Source organism: Conger conger, chromosome 5, assembly GCF_963514075.1.
Source record: "Conger conger chromosome 5, fConCon1.1, whole genome shotgun sequence".
Lineage (NCBI taxonomy): Eukaryota > Metazoa > Chordata > Actinopteri > Anguilliformes > Congridae > Conger > Conger conger.
Genome location: NC_083764.1, coordinates 9,241,407 through 9,263,673, shown reverse-complemented (window position 1 = coordinate 9,263,673; position 22,267 = coordinate 9,241,407). Strand labels below are relative to the sequence as shown.

The window sequence follows — 22,267 nt, the reverse complement described above, 5'->3', positions numbered from 1 at the left end:
GATATTTGACAAGTGGTTTAAAAGGGTAAATTAATCCCTCTAAACAAGAAAAGCGTCCAATTAAAAAATAACCGCTTGTTAAAATTATTGGATCGCAATTGTGGTTGGAACGAAACCAGCAAACACAGAGGCACTCCAGGACCCAGTTGTTTGGGAACCACTGGTTTAAGTCATTTAACTTTATTTGGCTGGAGTTAGTTTAGCTAATAATGTTCAGATTACAACACTCCCACAACTGACAACAAAGCCCTTGACGTGCGTAAACATCAACAATGTCCGTTAGCTAGCTGGACTAATCACATTCGAAACTCCAGCACAGTAGCCGCCATGTGCCCAAATCAAAATGCTTGGGGACCTCTCTTTACACGACATGGACACAATGTAAATAGGAAGCTCTATTTAACTTAGGCCCCTCCCGACCCAGACAGCTATCTTGCTAGCTATGTAGCATCTGTGTTGGTCATCTATCAGTGAGCTACCTCGGGTCGATGTTATTGTATAGTGGATTTAAACATCAACTGACTGTGGTGGAGAAGCTATACCATTTGACAAGGACGACGGCAGGTACCTATCCAATGTTATGTTTCAGGTTCAACTTGTCTTCGCTAAATGTCCCTTTTTGTGAGTGAATGTAGCCAGTGCCAGCTAGAATCCAAACGGATGTTAGCGTACTTGTATCCAATAGCTAAACGTGTATGTCAAAAAGTTCGCTAAACTAGTTAGCTAGACGTTTTATAGCTATTAGCTTAGCAATGTGAACTTGAGTTGGATAGCTACAAAGTAATTGCTAGCGTTACCTGACTGACACTACATGAAATTGTTTCGCGAACCGTAGCAAACGTTTATGCATCTTCGTTTTAGCTTGCTGGAGACATGAGACACAACGCGCTTATTTAGCTGAAAGTCACCTGTCACTTTAACGCTACCTTTCATAACGGTATTATTACACCGCCGATTATCTAAACCATTTTATTTCACTGCATAATTCACTGCAAGTTACTGCCATTCAAGGTGTAGGACAGGTGGAAATTCAGACAGCTTGCCAGCTCCGTAGCTGTCTTTAGGATCACATGACTTTTGTAAGCAGTGGGCTAGGTCACGAGTCTCACGAAATGTTCAAAATGTATGTAAGCTGACGCTTTCTCTGTGTATAGTGTCACATCTTCATTTCCTTCCTCCGTGATGGAACCCGTGCTTACAGATCATCATAGTGCGCTTTAGTTAGCTGCATACTTAAGCAAGCTACTTTAAGCAGCATTTTCAATAGGCGACCTTTGGCCCAAATTACGAGCAAAGTCTAAAGTTGTCGTCCTGTTGTGAGAAACAAAATGAATGGATTTAGTAGGAGCCAGTAGCAACCGGATAGAAATAAACTTGATTTAACCTTTAAACTTAAACTAAATACTAGAGCCCAAATAAAATACACACATCTACAACGTACATGCTAGTAAAATGCCCAGTTGTGAAATGTAAACCTGATTTTTTCCATTTCAAAAAATTCAATGACCAAGTCGAGTAAACAATGTTTTGTTTAAACGGGCCAGAGGCTACGGCATGTTCTTAGTCACCTTATGGAAACAATATACCACACCTACACATTTTAAAAATATTTTATTTAAATACACAGATTGCTTCCTTGTGGTCTTCATTTTTACAGCTCTTTGGAACAAGTTGCGTCAGGCAACCATGGGGAATAGCTGCAGTACCACGTTGGGAATCCCCCCAGGAAAAGGTCCGAATAAGGTGGGGTGTACGGACCTCATGGTGAACCATACAGTGCAGGTAATACGCGTCGTATAGGTCGGGAACGTAACTCAGAGACAACCTATTAAAAATGTAATTTGTGACATTAAAACGAACATTTTAAAAATGGATCTGATTGGTTTCAGTATCATTGCATAGCGTTTAGCGGGAACTTTTATCCAGAGCAACTTTTACGTAGTGTCCGTTTTATACAGCTGGATACGTGTTGAAGAATTTTGGGTAACTATTGTAATTTGCTCAATGGTACAATGGGAGTGACTAACACTCTAGGAAATAAGTGGCGGTACAGTACATCTTTGTTCTTTAAGGAACACATTCTCTAAATGTACCCTGAAATGTATAATGCTGTTATTTTGGGTAGAAATACGTACCTTTTTTACAAACAAAAATGGTAAAAAAAAAAAAATAATAATAATTTATCTAATGGCAAGGGCTACAATTCTACTATCCCAGCAACAGGCTTTTGTACCTTTTTTTCTGTACTTGGGAATTGAACCTGCACCCTTTCGGTTACAAGCCTAGTTACCAAATACGATGTCTAATGCTATTTTGCTGCCCCAGTTGTACAATTATAGTGGTCTCTTCTTTTCAGGGTTCTTTCTTCCGGCTTTACTACCCGTGTGTAGAGTCTCCAGATTATGAGATGCCATGTTGGATACCAAGCCAAGAATATTTCAATGGCCTTGCTGACTTCCTGAAAATTAACAGAAGCCTGTCCGAAAAGATCTTTAATTATCTGTATGGTAAAATGAATCTTTTATTATTAGTTATTGTGAATCTTTTCTTTTTACTCATTCTCATTTAAGTTCACAGCCAGTAACATTAAATATATGTATATAAATATATATAATTGTTTATGCCACATAATGACATTGTTCTTCTGGTTTTGTTGAATGTTTAATTTGTCAACCAGGATCCTTTAAAATACCTGCTGGTTTGGATGCACCGTTTAAGCCTAATGGAAAATATCCATTAATAATCTTCTCTCATGGATTGGGAGCTTTCAGGTACATCTAACTCATAACCAATGCACTACTGGGCTAATCTGTGAATAATCCTGCTAAAGTTACTGAAGGCACCATTAATCTTTTTACGAGTCAAATTCCTGAAGCTTTGCTAACATAAAATATTTTTTTCAATCATTTTTCATCCCTCCGTCAGAACTTTATATTCAGCCATCTGCTCTGAAATCGCTTCCCAGGGTTTTGTTGTTGCATCGGTGGAACACAGGTAAAATTAAATATTAAATATCAAATGACATTTTTTAATGAAAATAAAGTTAAATCTGCCTCATTAAAGAATAGTAAGGTCTAATGCAGGGGTTTTGAACCTTTTCTGATCCAGGGACCCCCATGGGTATCCAGACGACCCCCATCACATGTCAAAAATGAGATTTAATTAAATAAAATGAAAAAAAAAAGAATAAAAAAAAAACACATTTTGAAATGATTTCCCAAATCTGTATATAGACATTGTATACGAAGTCTGGCCTGGGACCCCTTACAGTGCCTTCAAGGACCCCTGAAGGACAAACCCCCCCCCCCCCCCCCCGACCCAGGATCTAGAGCATGGGCAGAGATTTCAAATGATTCTGTTTGTTTGCCAGGCTGGACAGCGGTAAAAGACACCCGCCCCATAAATACGGTTTCCCCTGTAAGGGAAACTGTGGGCTGTTTACCTCTGCAAGTCCTTTATGGGGGGGGGGGTATGCTGACAATAGTACAAACTAGGTCATCACATTTTTATCAGAACAAATGAGCTCTGGCTATAAGGATAACATAAAGGACTTGTCCTGACGTACCATGAGGGGTGTGGATGTACCCGCTTCTATGCATTTAGCAGTGCGCAGAGTCCAGTCCTCTGAATGTCACAGAGATCAGAGTGGGTTTAACCCTTGTGCGGTCTTAACGTTCTGTGTACTCCCCTTGTCCTGAGGGTCAAAAATGACCCACCTTCGCTAAACCCCCGAAAATAAAGCGGCAATAATTGAATTTTTGCATGAAGAAACAGCCTGTCACTCGTCACAAACTTTGTCATCAAATTTCAAGTTGAAAAAAATAAAATTAATTTTCTCCGCTGTTAACATAGTGGCAAGTTATTTTTTTACCCTTAAGACAACAGAAGGGTTAAATAAACAGCAAGTATGACACCAAAGCGGTGTAACAACATGTGAAGATATCTTTCCAGTTGCAGTTGCAAAATATACTTATGACATATTATGACACGTGTTAAATTTTGTATTGCATTGTAGAGACAAATTTGCCTCCTGTAAGACCTGGGAAAATCTGTATATTCCTTATGCAAGTATGCAATTATAGTTTATTTTCTGTAGTAAAAAAGAGCTGAAATAACATTCTTCACTTCCATTCAGGGATGAATCTGCGTCTGCAACATTTTATTTTCAAGAGAAGTCTGTTCCAGAGGAACAAAATCAGCTGGCAACTCCAGAAAACGGAAATCTGGAAAAGAAGTGGATGTACTACAGATCTCTGGAACCAGGGGAAAGAGAATTCCCTCTCCGAAATGAACAGGTAAGCAAAATGGGCAGAAAATATATCCGGTTTAATGTATTTATAAAAATAAAAAAAGAATAATTGTACCAATTTCATTGTCTCTACATATCAATTCCACACTATTTACAGGATAACAATACTCACATGGGAGATTTAAGAGATATATGTAGCAGGAAATCAGACAGTTAAGGATAATTTTGAATTTATGACTGTCTCAATGCTGTGAAATTATCGCACCACGGCACATGCATAATTCGAATCATATTATATTGTCAGTGCTACACAGGTTGCCTGCTAAAAGGAAAATAATGGCAGGGTAATATTAATGCCTTACGCATCACCCCTTTTCTTAACGCAAGCTTTAAAATGACATAAAATGGTTCCTCTTGTTGGCCCCTTTTGACTACATGCATAATCCTGGTCTCTTCTGAAAGGTAACCCATTGGGGTTTGTTTTTCTCACTGATTTACTCAAAGATTTTGTTTTTCAGTGGATCCAGATTATTGTGGCTGTGACTGATGCATTTTGAAACACAATGGAGCCATAGCCACAGCACTAGACAAATCCTCTTTCAAATTTGATGATAATATCACCAAAAATGAGCATTATTTTTGTCTGAGCTATGTCTAGGCAGTTTTATGGGTGTTATGAGGCGTTTGCACTTCCCCCTGTCTGTCACCCACACCCTTACTCTCCCTCTCAACCTACGTCTTCTTGTGCTCTCCTCAGACAGCAACAGGTCGAGAAGATTGTAAAAAAAAAAAAAAAAAAAAAAAAAATGATATAAAAAGTAATATACTCATTGAGGTCCATACATTTTTTGTCAAATACCTAACCCCATCAACAAGTCAAACACATTCCACAATTTCACATGCTATTTATTATTCAAAAGCAGGCTTACTTATTTATAAGCATACTGAATAATAATAAAATATTTGAGAATGCATTTACATGCTCACTAATATAAAATGGGGTCACGTCACAAAAAATGCCCTCTATTATGCAAAGGTGTTTGACTCTATAGATTCCTTTGAAGTCCTCCAAAGGAAGTTCTCTATTCAAACATGGGCATTGCAAAATACATTTTCTGTTGTAAACCCTTTTTAAAATCTCAAGAGCTGTTTTTTGTCTATGCAAAACAGTCTTTGAAAATGCCACGATTTCATCATTATGTAGGCAAAAAATGTGTTGTTTTTTGCAAGAAACTATACACCGTTGGAAATGTAATATCATTAGCTAAAATGCTTCTCAGTTTTCACTTCAATACCATACCCCGAGCTGGTTCTATGCTGAGAAGAAGTTATGCTGTATTTTATTCCTCACGGATTGGGGTGATGTCTAGATGTCTTCGTGTTCCAGAGAGCCTACACAAAACATGGACAATAGCATTCCTATGTACTATGTACTTTTGTAGAAGTATGCAAAGGCAAAACGGACAACAATGACAATTCCTCCAGGGAAATTCAAAGAAACAATTGCCATAAAATAGGAAATATTATGCATTTGGTTCGCTGGACCCTTGCCGTGGTAAGGACACTGACATTTGTATAGTATATGGATTTACAAAATGAAGAGAAGGCGAGGTCAACCTGCGCTTGTTTTGCCACCCACGTTACAAAATAAGGAATTGTTATTGCTAAAGCATTTTAAAATAGGTTATACAGATAGAACCGTGAGTTTTAATGCTTTCAAACGGTATATCCTGTTACCATGGTGATCGAAAATTGCACCATGGAAAATGAATGCGAAAAAAACAAACACTGGCCCAGCCTTGGGATTTAAAGGGTAAACCTCATTTCAGTATGCTGTAAAGGAAAAAAACAAAAACATTTTCCATAATTGTGGTTAAATTTTTTATATGAATATTCAGGTGAAGAAGAGAGCAGATGAGTGCATAAAAGCGCTGGATATTCTCACAGGGATCAACTCTGGAAGCTCAGTCACAAATGAGCTAGAGTCAAGGTTTGACTGGACTACATTAGAGGTATGTGTTTTTTCACCAAACCAGCCGTAAAAAAAAAACCAGCGAAACGACGCGCTACTGGCTTCCTGAGCAGTAAGAGTGGAATGATGCCTCTTGTGCTCCATTTTAGAATTCGTTGGACATGTGTCGAACAGCAATTATGGGCCATTCCTTTGGAGGGGCAACAGTGATCGAATCGCTTTGCAAGGAACTCCGATTCAAGTATGTGTATATATATACGGTGAGCTCCATATGTCTTGGGACGAAGACACATTTCTTCTCGATTTGGCCGTATAAGGTGCTACTGGCTTTCTGAGCTGTGAATGATGATCGCATCAAGAGGGAGATAAAATGTCATGCAGGCAGCAGTGTGCCAAAAAGTTTGGTGCTTTGAAATGGGCAGACTATGTATAAAAAGTTCTGCAATTTTCTACATGGTGAAACCGAAATGTGCAGGTTTGTGCCAGGACATATGGAGCTCTACTGTACAGTATGTGAATATATCACGCCATCGGCATGCAGAGTAAGACTCCAGAATCAAACCAATACACGTTTTCTATCTCCACAGATGTGGGATTGCTTTGGACTCCTGGATGTTTCCATTGGACGAGGAGATCTTCCCCAGAGTGAAGCAGCCAATCCTTTTCATCAACTCGGAAAAATTTCAGTGGGCCGGTAACATCATTCGCATGAACAAGCTGGACTCTTCGACGATACCGAGGAAGATGATCACCATCAGGTCAGAGCGTACACTAGAGTGATGACACTAAAGCCTGATTTATACTTCTGCGCTGAATCTACGCAGAACCTACGTGTGCTTGGGTTTCGCCGTGGCTGAAGAGCAGCAGCCTGTTGGGTTTGGTGGTGCGGAAGTCCAAGGAGACGGAGCCCGTCGTCTTCTTGGCGTTCCACTTGCTGAGCGTGATGTAGGACTTGGGGCGTCTCGAAGGCGATGGGCTCCAATGTGGCCACGTTATCTCGCACTTGAAGGCCGCCATGCCGTGCGCCTTCATCTTCACGTCGCCCCGCTTGGCTAATCAGAGCGTAGCCTAGAGTGATGACACTGAAGCCTGATTTATACTTCTGCGTTGAATCTACACAGAGCCTATGGCGTGGGCACTGTGTAGCTGCATTCCCTATGCCGTAGGGTACGGCACAGTCTGACGTGCACCACCCCAGTAATGTGACTACATGTCACGGCGAAGCGGACCGCAACAACTGTGATTGGTCCGCTTGGTCGCATCGCAATTTCCTCCGGCTGCTCCGCCTTAAGAGTATTTTTGCCATTTTGGACAAACCGGAAGAAACTCAACACAGTGGCACGGAAACCCGACCACCAACTAGCATTTTGGCGGTGTAATTGCAGAGCGACGCGGACACCCCAGTGCACAAGTATAAATGCTCACACCGTAGGCTCTGTGTAGATTCAACGCAGAAGTATAAATCAGGCTTAATGCGGCAATGAGTGACGTGGAGGGAGGGGCAGAGTTTGAACCTGAAATAATCTGACTAAATTTATCAGTCTGTCTCTGAAGTAGTCAGAAAAACATCATGATGTGATCATCGAGCCCAGCAATGCTTGCCTTTCCCTTCCTAGTCTTAAAGGAACTAAAAAGCTAAAATGTCAAATATGAAAATGAATGAATGGAGAGGCTATTTTCCATACATTGTAAAACCTGTGAAACCCCCCTCCCCATTTACCTTCTCCTCTTTGCAATAAATATCTTGTATTTCAATTTTATTTTTCCTCTGCATGGGAGATTTTAATTAAAATGTGAGAAATTAGATGTTGAGTGCATTACATTTATTTTTGGGCAGCTTTGTTTTTGAATAGTGTGGATTTGTGTTTACAGGGGGACGGTGCATCAAAGCTTCCCGGACTTCACCTTTCTCACGAGCCATTGGATCGGAAAGATCCTGAAGCTGAAGGGGGAGATCGATCCCCAAGTAGCACTGGATCTTTCAAATAAAGCGTCTTTAGCATTCCTCCAGAGGCACTTATGTAAGTATGAAAAGGGCTTTGTGAAGAATTCTGTTGTTACACCGATTTCCCCAACTAACCTTGCAGGACATTGGCAACAGTACAGTCTTTAATGTAACAAAAGTTATTTCATTTTCATTTTCAACGATCTGGAACAGGTCACAGAATTAATGCGCCGTATCATTTGGCATAGGTGAAATCCATCTATGCCACATCATCCAAGAAGATTGAATTAAGTCATAGCATCTGAAACTAACCCAAGTATCGAGCATTAAAACGTGCTGTTAATTCTCCTCGTGACAGTCTGCATACCCACTTTCTCTGAACAGATGTATGTATGAAGAAATATGTTAATGATCCTGCAAAAATCTGACACAATTGTATTATTTTAACTATATACATCTAGTTTTTCTGGTGTCAGTCCAATTAATCATGGCGTGACCTCTACAAAACCTTCTACAATTTTTAACAGAGTTAATCTGGAAGCGCATCAACTTGGAATGGCAGATTACTGCGCTGCCATGAAAAATGAACCATTTAAGATGTTATTGGAACAGTAGCTTCTTAATGGAAGTTGCTTAAATGAGAAAATATTTTGCATAACAAAGAGGCTACCATTATGATTATGTATCAATTGTGAATTGGTGGGGGGTGTAGCACTTAAAATGCATACAAATGTGATTTTTTCCTTATCATCTGACCACTTTGCCATAGGTATACAAAGGGACTATCATATCCTGGATCTGCTTGGCAAATAGCATTAAGAGTAAATTGTGGGTAATAATGACTTTGTCCCTGACCCCATGTCCAAGGAGTACACCTTGTGAAACAGCTGGGATATTTCACAGTAATTAGGCTACAGTCCCAACTGATGTACCACAGTGCTTCCTTGTTCAGTCCCAACGGTGCCATATGGCACTCTCTCTACCTCATAGCCCCTATTGTATTTTAACCAATAGACAAAACCTGAAGGTTAGCTTTGACATCAGATTGAAACCATGCTGCCATACAAGTTTATTTTCATATTTCATCATTCATTTATAGCTCATATTGTTCCTCGCTATCTGACAAACAACTTTTCTTTTGAAGAGCTACAGAGTAAAATGTCAACCTCAACATTTCCTCAACTAAGGCCAAAAGCCCTTGTGATTTGGGTGGATCCACTTCATATTGGGCTTGGAAATGAAAGGGTTAATTGCAGACACTACAGCTACAGTATTGGCACAGGAAATTTCCTACATTTAAGCAGCATAAAGAATACAAAATCCCCTCCCCTGAAAGTGGTCACTGATCATGCAAAAGATTAGCTTTGGTCCTTCAGACGTTTAAAGTCCTTTCGTTCCACAGCTCTTGAAAAGGATTTCAGTAAATGGGACACCCTGCTTGATGGGCAAGATGACAATCTCATACGAGGAACAAACATAGACGTGCATCAATCTTCAATGTGAAAGAAAAAAAGAGAGCCTCAAATCCCACCAGAAACACCGGATGCAGAAGAGATTTTCTACCATACCGGCTCCACCTTACACCTGTTTGTTAAACGGGGCTTGTCACAGATGCTCGCTGGATGTCCTAGTTTGTATTGGGGTGTGAAGAAGTTTAGAACATTTCAAACACAACAGGTCAGTAAAATGAAAGGAAGTTTCTTTGATACGTGGTTTGAAAGTATAAGCACTGATTTGGGATGAACTTTTCGCTTTTATACAGCAGTCTAGCCTACTCGTAGCCTATATATCATTGTACCTTTTCATCCATCTTTAGTTTCTGGTAGAAATCATGCTGTTGTACAGTATTTGTATGAAGGGTTATTATTGGGGTACAAAGCATTTGTTTGGAATATTTATTGCACTGTGAATCCAGAGAATGAAGTTTCCACTAGTTTGAATCTTTTCTTCCATCTATCCAAGAATTTAATTTCTAATTTGTAATTAGAATTTTAAAGCCAAGCAATAATCCAAATTAAGTGCCTTAAAGTGCCATGTACTTACTCTTCTATATTGTAGATTCAACAAAAATGCATTTCAAGGATTGTACTGGAAGAAAACACTACATTAATATTCCAATGCATGCATTGACATGTATAATTAAATATATTCTGTCCAACTGACATCACCATTTATCATTTGGATTGAAATGAACACTGGGCCATGTGTTTTTCTTTTACTTTTTTTTTTATTTTTTTTTTTAAACGGCAACTTCCCAGTACATCTAATTCTGCAATATGAAAATGGTTCAAGAAGGTTCCATTAGTCCTTGCTAATGCAGACCCAATATAAACAGACTGTCAATCTGTCTTAAACTCAAAGCCGTTTAAATACCAAGTTCTGCATTTTTTATAGCTTATCATAAACTGTGAGGTACAACATGACCATAACCCTTGTGAAATATTAATTTCGTTTTTTTGTTTTTTTTTTGTACTTTCAAGGTGAATAAAAAGATTGATCAATCAATTGGATTGAAATGTTGACTTTATTTCATAACTATTTACAATGCTGGCCATAAATGTACTTGCACACACCAGCGGCTACTTCTGAAGTACACCATGTTTATTGTGCTTTAACAACCACACACCAAGCACAGGAAAGAAAATCAACCCCATTATGAGGGATTTTAATCACTTCAATTGCATTCTAAATATCAAGGTCCCCATTTGCAATTCTTGCTTGGTTTAGACGTGGAAAAGCACTTGATATGCTCATTCCGTAATTCCCCTAAATTTAAGTTTCAGTTCTAGAATTTAGGCTAGCTACCCAAAAAAAAAAAAAAAAAAAACCCCACAAAAAGCCATTCTCAACGTCAGCAACTAGTTTTCCATTTAGACCAAACAAGTGGCTGAATACAAACAAAGAATTCCTTGCTGTCAGAACAACACAAACACAAACATAACTGAATATACTTTGGAGACATCTGTCGTGATCACAATTTCTTAGTGTGAACCAGTTTTCCACTCAAATGTAATACTGAGAAAAGAAATCAAACACATATTTACAGATGTAAAATAAAGGCACTTATCACAACGTCTTTAGGAACACCATAGATCTAGGTCTTTAGGAAGACTCCACAGGACTGCGCCTTCCAGAGAGATGGTCTTCTCAGCATTTTAATGATCGGACTTTGGACTTTGCTGCCTTTACAAGATGTTGGCAGTGGCTAAATAAAACTACAGTAACATTTTTACCTGGTACAAACTTAAGTGTTCATATGCTTTTGAACCCAAAAAGCAAGCGCTTCATCCAGAAATGAGCCTCACAAGTGCCTAATGCAGGGTAGGCCAAGTGTAACAAATTATTAGTCCAGATCCTTGGATTGCTCCTTCTCACTTGTCCCAAGCTCCTGGACCTGCTGTCTGCGCATTTGTATCTCCTTGACAAAAACCACGTCGTCATCGGACATTTCTTCAACTTTCAGAGTAAGATGGGTCACGTGGGACATCTGCTCCTCTGGACGACAGAAAACATTTGATAAAATGGCGGAGCCATTTGAACCATTAAAATGTAGACGCAACAGAAAAGATTTAAAAAATGGCAGCCATTTGAACCATTTCAGGTGTTGAGCACAAATGTGTGATTGGAATGTTCAATCAGCACTAGTTACTGAAAGCAGAGGCAAATCCCCCCCCCCCCCCCTAAAAAAAACAAAAAAAAACAACAAAACTTCCTAGGGCAACCCTGCTCCTTTGCCCACACTGGCTAAGCTTTGCAGACACTGCAGAGGAGGTGCACTTCACACATGTATCATCATTATTCATAACGACCTTGGTTCTCCACAATAAAAATCCACCTACCGAACTGAGCTTCAGCTGGAGCACAGGTACTGGCCTGTTGAGTCTCACTCTGGACCTGTGATCACACAGGTATTGAAATGGAGTTTTAGAATTTGCTTTCGGTCTACCTCGAACGATTCCTGGAGTTAACGCTCAAGATAAATAGGTACCGTTTCCGTATCCGTCGAGGACGCTGGTAATGCGTCAACTCCCCCTTCAGACCCCCCTTCAGTCCTGCCGTACTGGTCTGTGAAGAGACCCGACCGTGACGTCGTGAAGCTCCCTTCTGAGTATTCAAAGCCAAATTTACCTGAGACCGCAGGGTCCTAAGTAATCTGGATTAGACTGAAAGGCAATATAAACAGCCACTTACCGCAGGGCTCCGCATCTACTGCAGCAGCCTGCAGACTGTCACAGTGGACCTGTGGCCGAATAGAATCGCAGACTTTAAAACATACATTTTTAGTTTACATTCCCTAACCCTTTAAGGCGTGTGATCACAAATGTGTGATTAGAATGTTCCTAACTGAACATTCTAATGTTGCGGTAACGATCACTACTGGTAACTGAAAGCAATTTAGTTCTAGAACACAGACTACCTCCTCTGGAGGACTTCCTGGCAGGAATTCACCGCATGCAGGCTCTTCTTCGTGTGCCGGGTCCTGGGCTGTCAAAACATCAATCTTCAAGTATTCATTTCCAAACAGAAATAAATGTCAATACATGGGGGTATTTCACAAAGCACCAGGAATGGGAACTGTGCAAAGTAAAACCCACAACAGTATGGTGTGCTCCTTTCCATGAATTATACTAGACATCAGAGTTGTGTACTTACTGGATCCGGTTCTGGATGTTTGGTATTCATCCACATTTTCTTTCCCACAGATCTCTTCTGAAAACAAAGGCCCTGCTCCCACATCCTTAAGGTTTAGGCCTGTGCATTGTTTGAAAACCACATAAATGTTGCTATCGGTCCGTACTTCTGGGCGCTGGTCTTCATGCAAGACTATCAGTTCGTCAAAGCCCTCCTCGTCTATGCCGTTTAATTCAGACCATGTTCCTGATTTGGAATTTCATTTATCCTGCTTTGTGAAACGGGGCCCAGATTCCTCTATGAAGCTGCTTTCATTTTGAAAAACACAGTAATGCTCAAAGCTGTGAGGATGCCTTGCACAACTGACCTGCACATGTTGAATTCAATTCCTAACCAAGTTCTTATCTGGTCATCTTAATATTCCACCAGTACTCATGTCCAATAAATGAAAATTGTGAACATACATGGCATATTTCATGTTATCTTACCTGGTTGAAATCCACTGTGTGACGAACAGGTGTCAGAAACTGAATCGTGCAAACACTGAAAATAGAGTTCCTTATGATAAACTGCAGCCAAGATAGGCAATTACACTGAGAAACTTGATTGGTAATGGGGACAAATGTACATCAAAGAACGCCCAAAACTAACCTGAGCTGGTGTTTCAGGAATAGTTCGAAAGATGTTCTGCATGTCTATGATCGTTTCTGCATCATGGTCCAAAAGCAAGACCTATAGGATGAAACACACCAGCTACAGATCTCCAGAAAAAAAAAAAAAAAAAAAAAAAACTATTTGTTCAATTAACTATATTAAAAAGTACTAGGCATACCTTCACGCAGTCCTCTGATATTTTCACAATCTTTGCTCTGCACCAACTGCTGTGTGTATATGACCAGACAAAACAGTCCGACCCTACACAGAGTTTCTCTTGAGCCTTATCTGGGTCAAATTCTAAGAATGGTGAAAAAGATTACAGTTAGTGTAACAGTGCTTGGGTAAAGACATTCTGGGAATAGCTAGTACACATAAAAATTGTTTAATCACATCGGAGTCGTGTACTTACTGGATCCAGTTCTGCATGTGTGGCATTCCTCCACATTTTCTTTCCCACAGACTTCATCTGAAAACAAAGGCCCTGGTCCCGCATCCTTATGGTTTGGTCCTGTGCACTGTTTGAAGACCTCCTCATAAATGTCACTGTCGGTGGTGGTCTGTACTTCCAGGCACTGTTCCTCATGCAAGACCATCAGTTCGTCAAAACTCTCATCTACCTTGTAGAGCAAGGGATCCGTTTCGTCCAGTGCGCAGGCGTGCTCCTCGGCAGATGTGCTCCTGCTTTCCGAAGGCGCAACGGTTTCCTCGGGGTCCTTCGACGGCTCACTGTCACACGGTTCAGTTTCACAGGTCTCTTCTTCAGACACTGCTGCCAGGTAGACACCCGATAATTCCTCTGGGGTAGTAGCCATTAAGTACGACCCTTCAGCTGTGCATGTGCCTTCTGAGACACATTCCGTACTTTCGTCCAGAAGGTCTACAGTACAACTGGGCATGTCATTGCTACAGGTGATTGCACAGGTGGTCCCCGAAGCAAAGTCTGTAACATCAATCAAAGCCAAGCCTGTGTCAATCGAGTCTTCACCGTAGTGCAAGGGGGTGCGAGTCCCCTGATTTGGATCCTCCATGACAGATGAAGTCTCTTCCACTCCATTATCCCCTCTTGGGAGTTTGTTGCCTTCGTTGTTCTCTTCTTTGCCCATAGCAAACACAGCACATTCCTGAATTTTATCAAAACCGCTCACCAAATCTGAGGTGCAAACTAGTTCCAAGTCTTCATTTCTAAGGTCTGTTTTTTCCACAGACGGAATGTTGACTGGAAGGTCCAGCTGCTTTACTGGCACTTCCATCATTTCTTCCCTGTTTAGAAAATCCACTTGTTTGGTTTGGCTTCCTGAACTTTGAGGAAAATCTTCAGAGATGGAAGTGTTCTCCAAATTTTCCTCAGGACAAGGGTCCTTGGAGGTGGCTCGGCCAGTGGAGTGAAATTCAAAACATGAAGCAGTTAGTTCTGGGGAAGGTTCCTCCTCATCTGTGGGCAATTTGCCATCGCCAAGAGAAATTGAATTTTTCCAGTGGTCCTGCATTGTATAATTTATCACTTCCTCATTACGTACAACTCGGACTTGGTACCGAGGGGTTCTTCTGTCTTTTGAATTTTTCACTTTAAGAACAGTCACGCTCAGCACTTCATCTGTGACAAGGCCGAAGAACCGATCTGCTGCACTTTCATCCCAAGAGCCTTGTGAGGGATCAAACCCTTCCAGTTGACACAAAAGGGCCTGGGGGGGCGCTTCCATCAAGAGAGGTGGCACTGGCTTCATAGAGTTCTGTTCAACTTCTGACTCGTTTCCATAATCTACAAAAAGTACTGAACAGACATTTTCCATTTTTGTCATCACCTCACCACGATACCACTGTTCATCATCTTTAAAAAGAGCAAGACATGGGCTTCCAGTGAAAAAAACATCTGCCCAAGCAGCTTCTTGTACTGCAGAATTCATAATTTCTCCAACCAGTTCAGAGATCTTCTGCAGCTCATCTGAATGTGCATACTGACACCAAAAGTAGTCAGGCCCAACTACAGAACTTGCATACACTTCAAAGGTCTGGCCCTCTGAAATGTCAGGTATTTTGTAAACCAATGTAGTGACGTCAATCTCAGATTCATTCTTTGATTTCTCAGGAAGGGTGTTCACCAAAACGAGACTTTCTGGTTTGTCTGAGGCATCAGATAAATTTAAGTCAGTGACACCACTCTCAAATAACATGTCTGCTAGCACCACCTCCTGGTCTACAAGACTGACCTCCCAAATGTACCCAGTTTGTTTAATGAAATTACATTCTAGTTTCTTCTCAGCATTTTCTCCTACTATTTTTTTTAATTTTGCCACTATTTCATTGTCCCACTGAACTGTGTGACCACTGGGTATTCCACTTAGGAAGCAGGGAATGCTATACCGAGGAAGTTGAAGGAACTGTTTGTCAAGTCTGCATAACTTTGAAGATGAAACAGTTGCTGTATTCCCAAAGTCTATGAACTCCACCTGCACTTTGTGATTTCCCATTTTCTCTCTGACGGCAGCACGGTACCAAGAGCAATCGTCTGCAAATTCGGCATTCACTAAATCGCCTTGCTGCAATTTACTTGTGTCCACCTGTTTGAGAGCAGACGGGTCTTTGTTTAGTTTTTCAACTACAGAGAAGATTTCATTTTCCTCATCTGTTAACTGGACAAAGAAACTTGATGGGCTATCGCAATGTGACACAAACACTTCTGCTGACAAACCTGGCTTAACAGATTTTGATGGAAGATCATCAAGTTTGGGAAAGTTTTGCTCTTGGGTATTAGAGACTGTACATAGGTCTCCTCCATATTCATCTTGACTATTCCTAGGAGGTTCATTGAGTTCAGAGTGAGATTGTGGAATTTGGTGCCTTTGTAGATTTTCATGTTTTCCTCCAATGGCCTCCAATGGTTTCCAGGGAATTACAGCATGGCTGTGTTTCCTCACGTGTTCCTGCTTTTGTTGGGAATGTCCGTCACTGTCAAATACTTGTTTAAGCCTTTCCCTTCTCTCATAAACCTCAGTTTGTTGCGGCAGCAGTTTAGGCTTGCACTCATTCATCTTGACGGGTTCGCTATACTTGGTGGATGGACCTTTCTGGAGCTGCAGTCTGACGTCACATTGCTGGTAGGATACAGGTTCTTTTCTCTGTGCCTCAATGCAAAACTTCTCTTTAATCTTTGAATTCACTTGAGCTTTGCCATCATAGAGCTCAATCATTAGTTTCCCACATGGCTCCTTTGCCACCACTAATGCTCTGAAGGAATGGTCAGTGGCAGTATTTGCAAACCACCCATTCACGTCACTTGGCACATTTGCTGGCACATCGGAGAGTCCGCACTCCACAGCCTGAACGGGCACAGACATGATTTCACTCGCTTCAATGGGAATCGGGAGCAAATCAGCCCTGTCCACTTCCAGGGTATCGCCGTAATCTACAAACTGCACAAGGAGTACTGGGTGTGTAGATTTAATCTGTCCTCTGTACCACTGTCCATCGGTGTACTTTGCAAAGCACACAGTGCCAAATGTTTGGGGACAATTGATGCATTGCAGCTGACGGCAGAGGTAATTGACCTTGGATGCCAGTTCTTCCACTAGATCTGAATTTCTTCCTAGCTGGCAAAAAAAGAGGTCAACACTTTTCACACTAGTTACGTACACCTCCTCCTCGCCCCCCGTTTTGATGTTGTGAGTGGAATAGTAATACGTGTCCAACCGAAAAGGTGGAAGAGGGACCTTTTTCGGAGGAGCACGATCAGCCAGGCCCTTCTGAACTAGCAAGCTGCAAACGCTCTGAAAGGGTGTTTCGAGATCCACCACATTGAAGACCACTTTCTGGGCGTCATACATAACGGCATATATGGTACACCGGAGGTCCACGTGGGAAGAAGCAGCAGAGTCCACAAAACCCTGAAACTCTGATACGGCAAGGTCACTCCACTCCAAACTAGAATGGCCAGCAGGATGAATCAAGTTGTAGAGACTGCACCGAAAAGCTTGACCTTTCAGTTTCAGAAATGTTGGATTTATAGGTCGTAGGTCTTGTATGGGGACCTTCTGAGTTTGGCCATAATCTATGAACAGCACATCAACGTTCGGAGATGTATGCTTTTGAATGATGAGTGCTCTGTACCACATTCGGTTGTCAGGATGGCGAGTGATACAGGCCGCTTCCACAGGGTGCTGAAACTCACTGTCAGCATAATATCTCTGAATGTCTTGCATGAGCAAATTTAGACTTCCTGCATTCTGTGCTATTTGACACCAAAAATCACTTGGGCTCTCAATGTAAGACACGTTGACGTCTACAGAACTTCCTATTGGAAATAAGTGTTCTTTAAAAACAGATCTGGTTTCGCTCACAGTGGGAATATGACTGAACAAGCCAAGAGTTCCGCCCATTCTCATTTTGTCCACGTCAGAACATTTCCCACTTGCAGCCTGTACAGTTGGCAGAATGACAGGTTTTTTCACTGGCTTAGAAACAGCGCTCTTCACGTCAATTTCTGCAAAACCTACACTGCAAAGCATCTTACCAATATTCTTCTCCCCACATGAAGACGCATCAGTTAAATGTACAAAATATTTTTCTTCAGATTTTGCACAAATATGCACATCCAGTATCCTGTCTTCGGTCGCTTTTGTGAAGGACAGGATTGCACTTTGGATCCATTTCCCATCCTGAGGCCTGATGCCAGAAAGGGAGCACTTCAACGCTAATGGCGGCAACGTTAGACACTCCTTTGGTAGGACCCTTAAGTTGTGCCTTTCAACAACTTCGGTGTTTCCATAGTCAACAAAATACACCTTTACTTGTTTTCCAGCGATTTCCCTTACAGTAGCCCGGTAGAAAGCATTGTCCCGTGATCGGGCAGCGCAAAAAAGACCGGCATGTGGATTTCTTACCAGTGCTTCCGTATCAGTGGAATCGCTGTAGAGATCACCGATTGCATTCATCAATTGATCAAATTCATGGGCGTACTGTTGTGTCTGAATCCAGAACTCAGATGGGCTCTCAACATACTGCACAACTGCCATGTGGGATGAATTCAGTGGTAGACCTTTCGTTCCCATAGCTGCCTGCATTTCCTTAGTGATGTCTCCACATCGCCCGGAAGAAATTTCATTTCCCACCGCACCTTGACATTTCTGAGACGGCATAGCTTTCCGAACAGCATAATCTTCATAAGTTCTCTCAGACTCCAGCAGACACTTTTCCTTCATGCCAAATAGGTTGTTGATGTTTACATTTTCATCTCCGTACAGCGTCACGTAGTGGACGCCTTCCGACAAACTTTGGTATTCAAATTTGGCGATCACCGTGCGGTGAAGTATTAAGGACTTCAGGAAGTCAATCTGAGGAGCCGACCATCCAACACCTTTGTCAATAACACCAAGGAGAGAGCATACGTAAGTAACAACAGGCATTCTCAGGAATTCCGTAGCCAGGGGCCGTACATTCTCAAGCTGAACAAAGTCTTTTTTTCCGTAGTCCACGTGCAGTACTTCCACTATGTTGTTAGACGGAAGGACCTGCTGAAGCACGGAACGATACCATTTGCCATCGCTTCCTCGCGAGGCACAGGGGGAACCCAAACATTGAGGCCCCGCCGTCCCGGTTCTTAATCTTCCCTCAAAATGCTGGGTAATCTGCTCAGTCAATTTCTTCAGCTCTTGAGAAAAAACCTTCAACTGACAGAAAATCCGCAGTGGATTGGTTACCTCTGTGACGATTACAGTTTCAACTGTTTCGGTTTGCAGTTCTGGATACATGTAGCATTGCCGTTTTTCAGTCTGACTACGGGCCTCCACGGATTCACTTTTAGTTGAAGAAATCTGCTTAGAATCTGTCACAACCACTGGCCCACTTAGTGACTGTAAGGACCTAGAAACAAAAAGCTTGAACTTCTCGATGGACAGTTTCTTTGCGAATCCCACTTCATACATCTGTTTGGATATACACGGAATATCGAGAAGGAATGTTCTGTGGGGCACCAGCACATCCTGAACGCATCCGCTCACCGTTCTGCCACACAAGGATTTCAGAAACTCCAAGGCCATCGGAGACCACCTATTTTCAGGTGACAGAGGCAACACATTGGCAAGAACACAGAATTCCACCTCTGGTGGCAGGTGGAAAAAGTCATTCTGACCCCACGCTAAAGTGCTGGTTGTGGCACTCAGTGTTCTTCCCTCATCAATTAAGAACACGCTGTAACCTGACCCATTTCTTGACACGACACGTGCTCTGTACCAGGTTTCATAAATTTGTACCAGGCACAAGTCTCCAGGATTTCCATCAGACTCATGAAACATTTCCTTGGGAACTGAACTTCCCTGAATCTCCCTTCTCATGCGCTGATAATCTAGCTTTCTCTCTTGATCAAAATTTCCCCATAATTCCACAAGTACACAGAGGGGATTCAAGTTAACTCTGGTAATGAGGATGGTGACATTTGAACCTGGGGTTGGGAGTCCAGGTATTGAACACATTGTGAAAATCCAGAGTCAAGTCTTCCATCAAATGCTTAAAACTCCCAAGCTCCAGTATATCTATGCAAAAAAATAAACATCAAAACAATCAGTCAGGAATATGCAAGTGGACCAACAGAAACTGAAAATTGATTGATTCTGTGTAATTTTTTAATACATACTACCATACCAAAAGAAAAGTCAGTCATTTAAATTTCTGATTTTTGTGAAACAACAGAAATTGAATAGAAACCATGGGATAAGAGCAGAATATGAAACATTAACATGATTAATAAACCCTGCAGTTTATTAGACAAGATACAGATGGCAGGTGAAGTAGGCTAATTGGCTGGCTATCGAGATGACTCATGCTGGACACGACTGAGTGTGCAGTATAACAAACAAATAGTTATTACTAGTTATAGTTTTTAATATTGAACTTTTTTTGATGGTAACTGCTACATTTAGACACATTTACGCCAAAAATCAATACACAAACACTGGATTTAAAATAAAAAAATAAAAAAATCTTTTATTAAGTATTCACATAAAAATATAGCCATTTTTGCCAAAAAGGAATATGCTGTATAATATGGTGTTACTGTCAGTCTCAAATTTCTGTCCTTGATTCCTCCTCCTCTGAACCATTCTTCCATTAAATTGGCATTTAAAAGGCTCTACGACTTCATGCTCAAACAAATGTCTAGCTTTCATCCCATTATTAATTTAAACGGCAGGCTGTATTTCCCACACATTCGCTTCGCACAGACCTCAAAATGTGCTGGTATATATTTTTTAGAGACATTGTCATTTAAAAGACAGAAACAATATACAATGAAATTACCAATACCAATGACTGACAAATAATGACTTGCACATGTTTTGGCTTGCAAATCATTTCACTAACCAGCATGTAATCATTGCAGTGTATGCCTTGGGACCCAGAGGTAATTAAGTACCTGAAGTATACTGGTGAATAATTATGTTAATTCCCTCAACAACAACAACAACAACAACAACAAACACAAAAAAAACCAGATGAGTTCTGTTTTACATTAAATGGCTTCTGAAACACTTAGCTGGCACAAATTATTATTGGTTATTTTATGATTAATGCAATATTCTGTCACACTTTCTCTTTTTGACATAAAATAAGTAGGCTAATAAATGTAATATCAACATAACACAAATTAAGAAATAAGCACTTATGTTTAACACGTAATAATCATTACACCTTCATCCTCTTATTCTTGTTTCACATAATTTACATTTTTACATTTTAGTGATTTCGCAGACGCTTTTAATCCAAAGCGACATATAAGTGTTCCTCGACAAATGAAAAGCATCAAATCGTTACAGGTGGCATTCCTTGATTGTGTAAGTTACAGACACTCATATATTACATAATTGTGATCAATTATCGTAAATCCACAAACCATAGAAGAGTTCTTTACAGTGACATCCACTGTAAACATACTATTCCCTTTATAATACATTCAAAAACAACCATGATTCGAATGGTCCCACCTGCACATGTGACGTATGTGAAGTTAGCACCATCTCCTGGTCGCGAGGAAAACTTAAATAAGGCATAAATTAGCTATAGTGTCATAGTCATTACACTTTTGTTGCAGACCGAAAGCTAAAGGCTTCTCAAAAATAAATGTTAACGACACAGGTTAACGTTAGGTAGCTAAGGAACTAGTCACATTTTTGCGAGTAAAGTTAGTATACAAGTTACATAGTTTTCCATTATCGTAACTTGTCAAGTTCACTTAACGTTCCTGTAACGTTAGCTAATTTAGCGAAGTTACATCACACTAACCAGGGCTTTAATATTGCAAAACATAATTTAGTATCAAAAGGCTTATTTCCCGGTAAATAGCCAGCAACGAAAGTGCACGGTCTTTGAAATCTATTGGAGTAGCGTAAGCACAATGTTAATTTTGCATGTTGACCTATTACGACAAAGCAATGGGATTGTAGCCTTTAGATACTACCTAGCCTAGCTAATGCAAGCAAAAAGATTGCGAATGAGCTCAAACTAACGCTAAGGTTAGCTGGATAATTAGCTATCCACTTAGTAAAATATGTATAGCTACCGCCATCAGCTGAATCAAGGACTCCGTTTGAACAATGTACATAAACACTCACCAATTTAATGTTTTCTCCATGAACCGTGTGTGTGTTTCACAGTAACAATCTTTCCAAAATCCAGATTTCGATTACCTTTCAAACACGAACTTGCTTGCAGATTCTTTGTCTGAGCAAGCTACTGTTTGGCGCCAGAAAATCCTGGGACCAATTACGATTCGCTAACATAAATAAGGAGGTGTAGCTATCTAGCTTAACGGTTACATTATCAAGCT

The 22,267-nt window shown here is 40.8% G+C and overlaps 2 protein-coding genes across 2 annotated transcripts; one reads left to right on the top strand and one right to left on the bottom strand.

The window, feature by feature from the left end:
- The first annotated feature begins 118 nt into the window (after positions 1-118).
- pla2g7 (phospholipase A2, group VII (platelet-activating factor acetylhydrolase, plasma)) lies at positions 119-10,671 on the top strand. Its single transcript, XM_061242202.1, has 11 exons — positions 119-564; positions 1,658-1,782; positions 2,357-2,507; positions 2,678-2,771; positions 2,926-2,994; positions 4,136-4,295; positions 6,148-6,261; positions 6,371-6,462; positions 6,809-6,979; positions 8,094-8,242; positions 9,569-10,671. Exons 1-11 carry the CDS (start codon positions 489-491, stop codon positions 9,667-9,669), a joined length of 1,302 nt encoding a protein of 433 aa, XP_061098186.1. The 5' UTR covers positions 119-488; the 3' UTR covers positions 9,670-10,671.
- On the bottom strand, positions 10,672-19,922 carry tdrd6 (tudor domain containing 6). The gene is made up of 11 exons (XM_061242201.1): positions 16,539-19,922; positions 13,865-16,469; positions 13,631-13,752; positions 13,450-13,530; positions 13,287-13,341; positions 12,820-12,918; positions 12,584-12,651; positions 12,358-12,406; positions 12,155-12,270; positions 12,006-12,060; positions 10,672-11,661 (listed from the first exon to the last, which is right to left on the bottom strand). The coding sequence occupies exons 1-11, from the start codon at positions 19,917-19,919 to the stop codon at positions 11,510-11,512; spliced, it is 6,783 nt and encodes a 2,260-aa protein (XP_061098185.1). The 5' UTR covers positions 19,920-19,922; the 3' UTR covers positions 10,672-11,509.
- Positions 19,923-22,267: the final 2,345 nt, after the last annotated feature.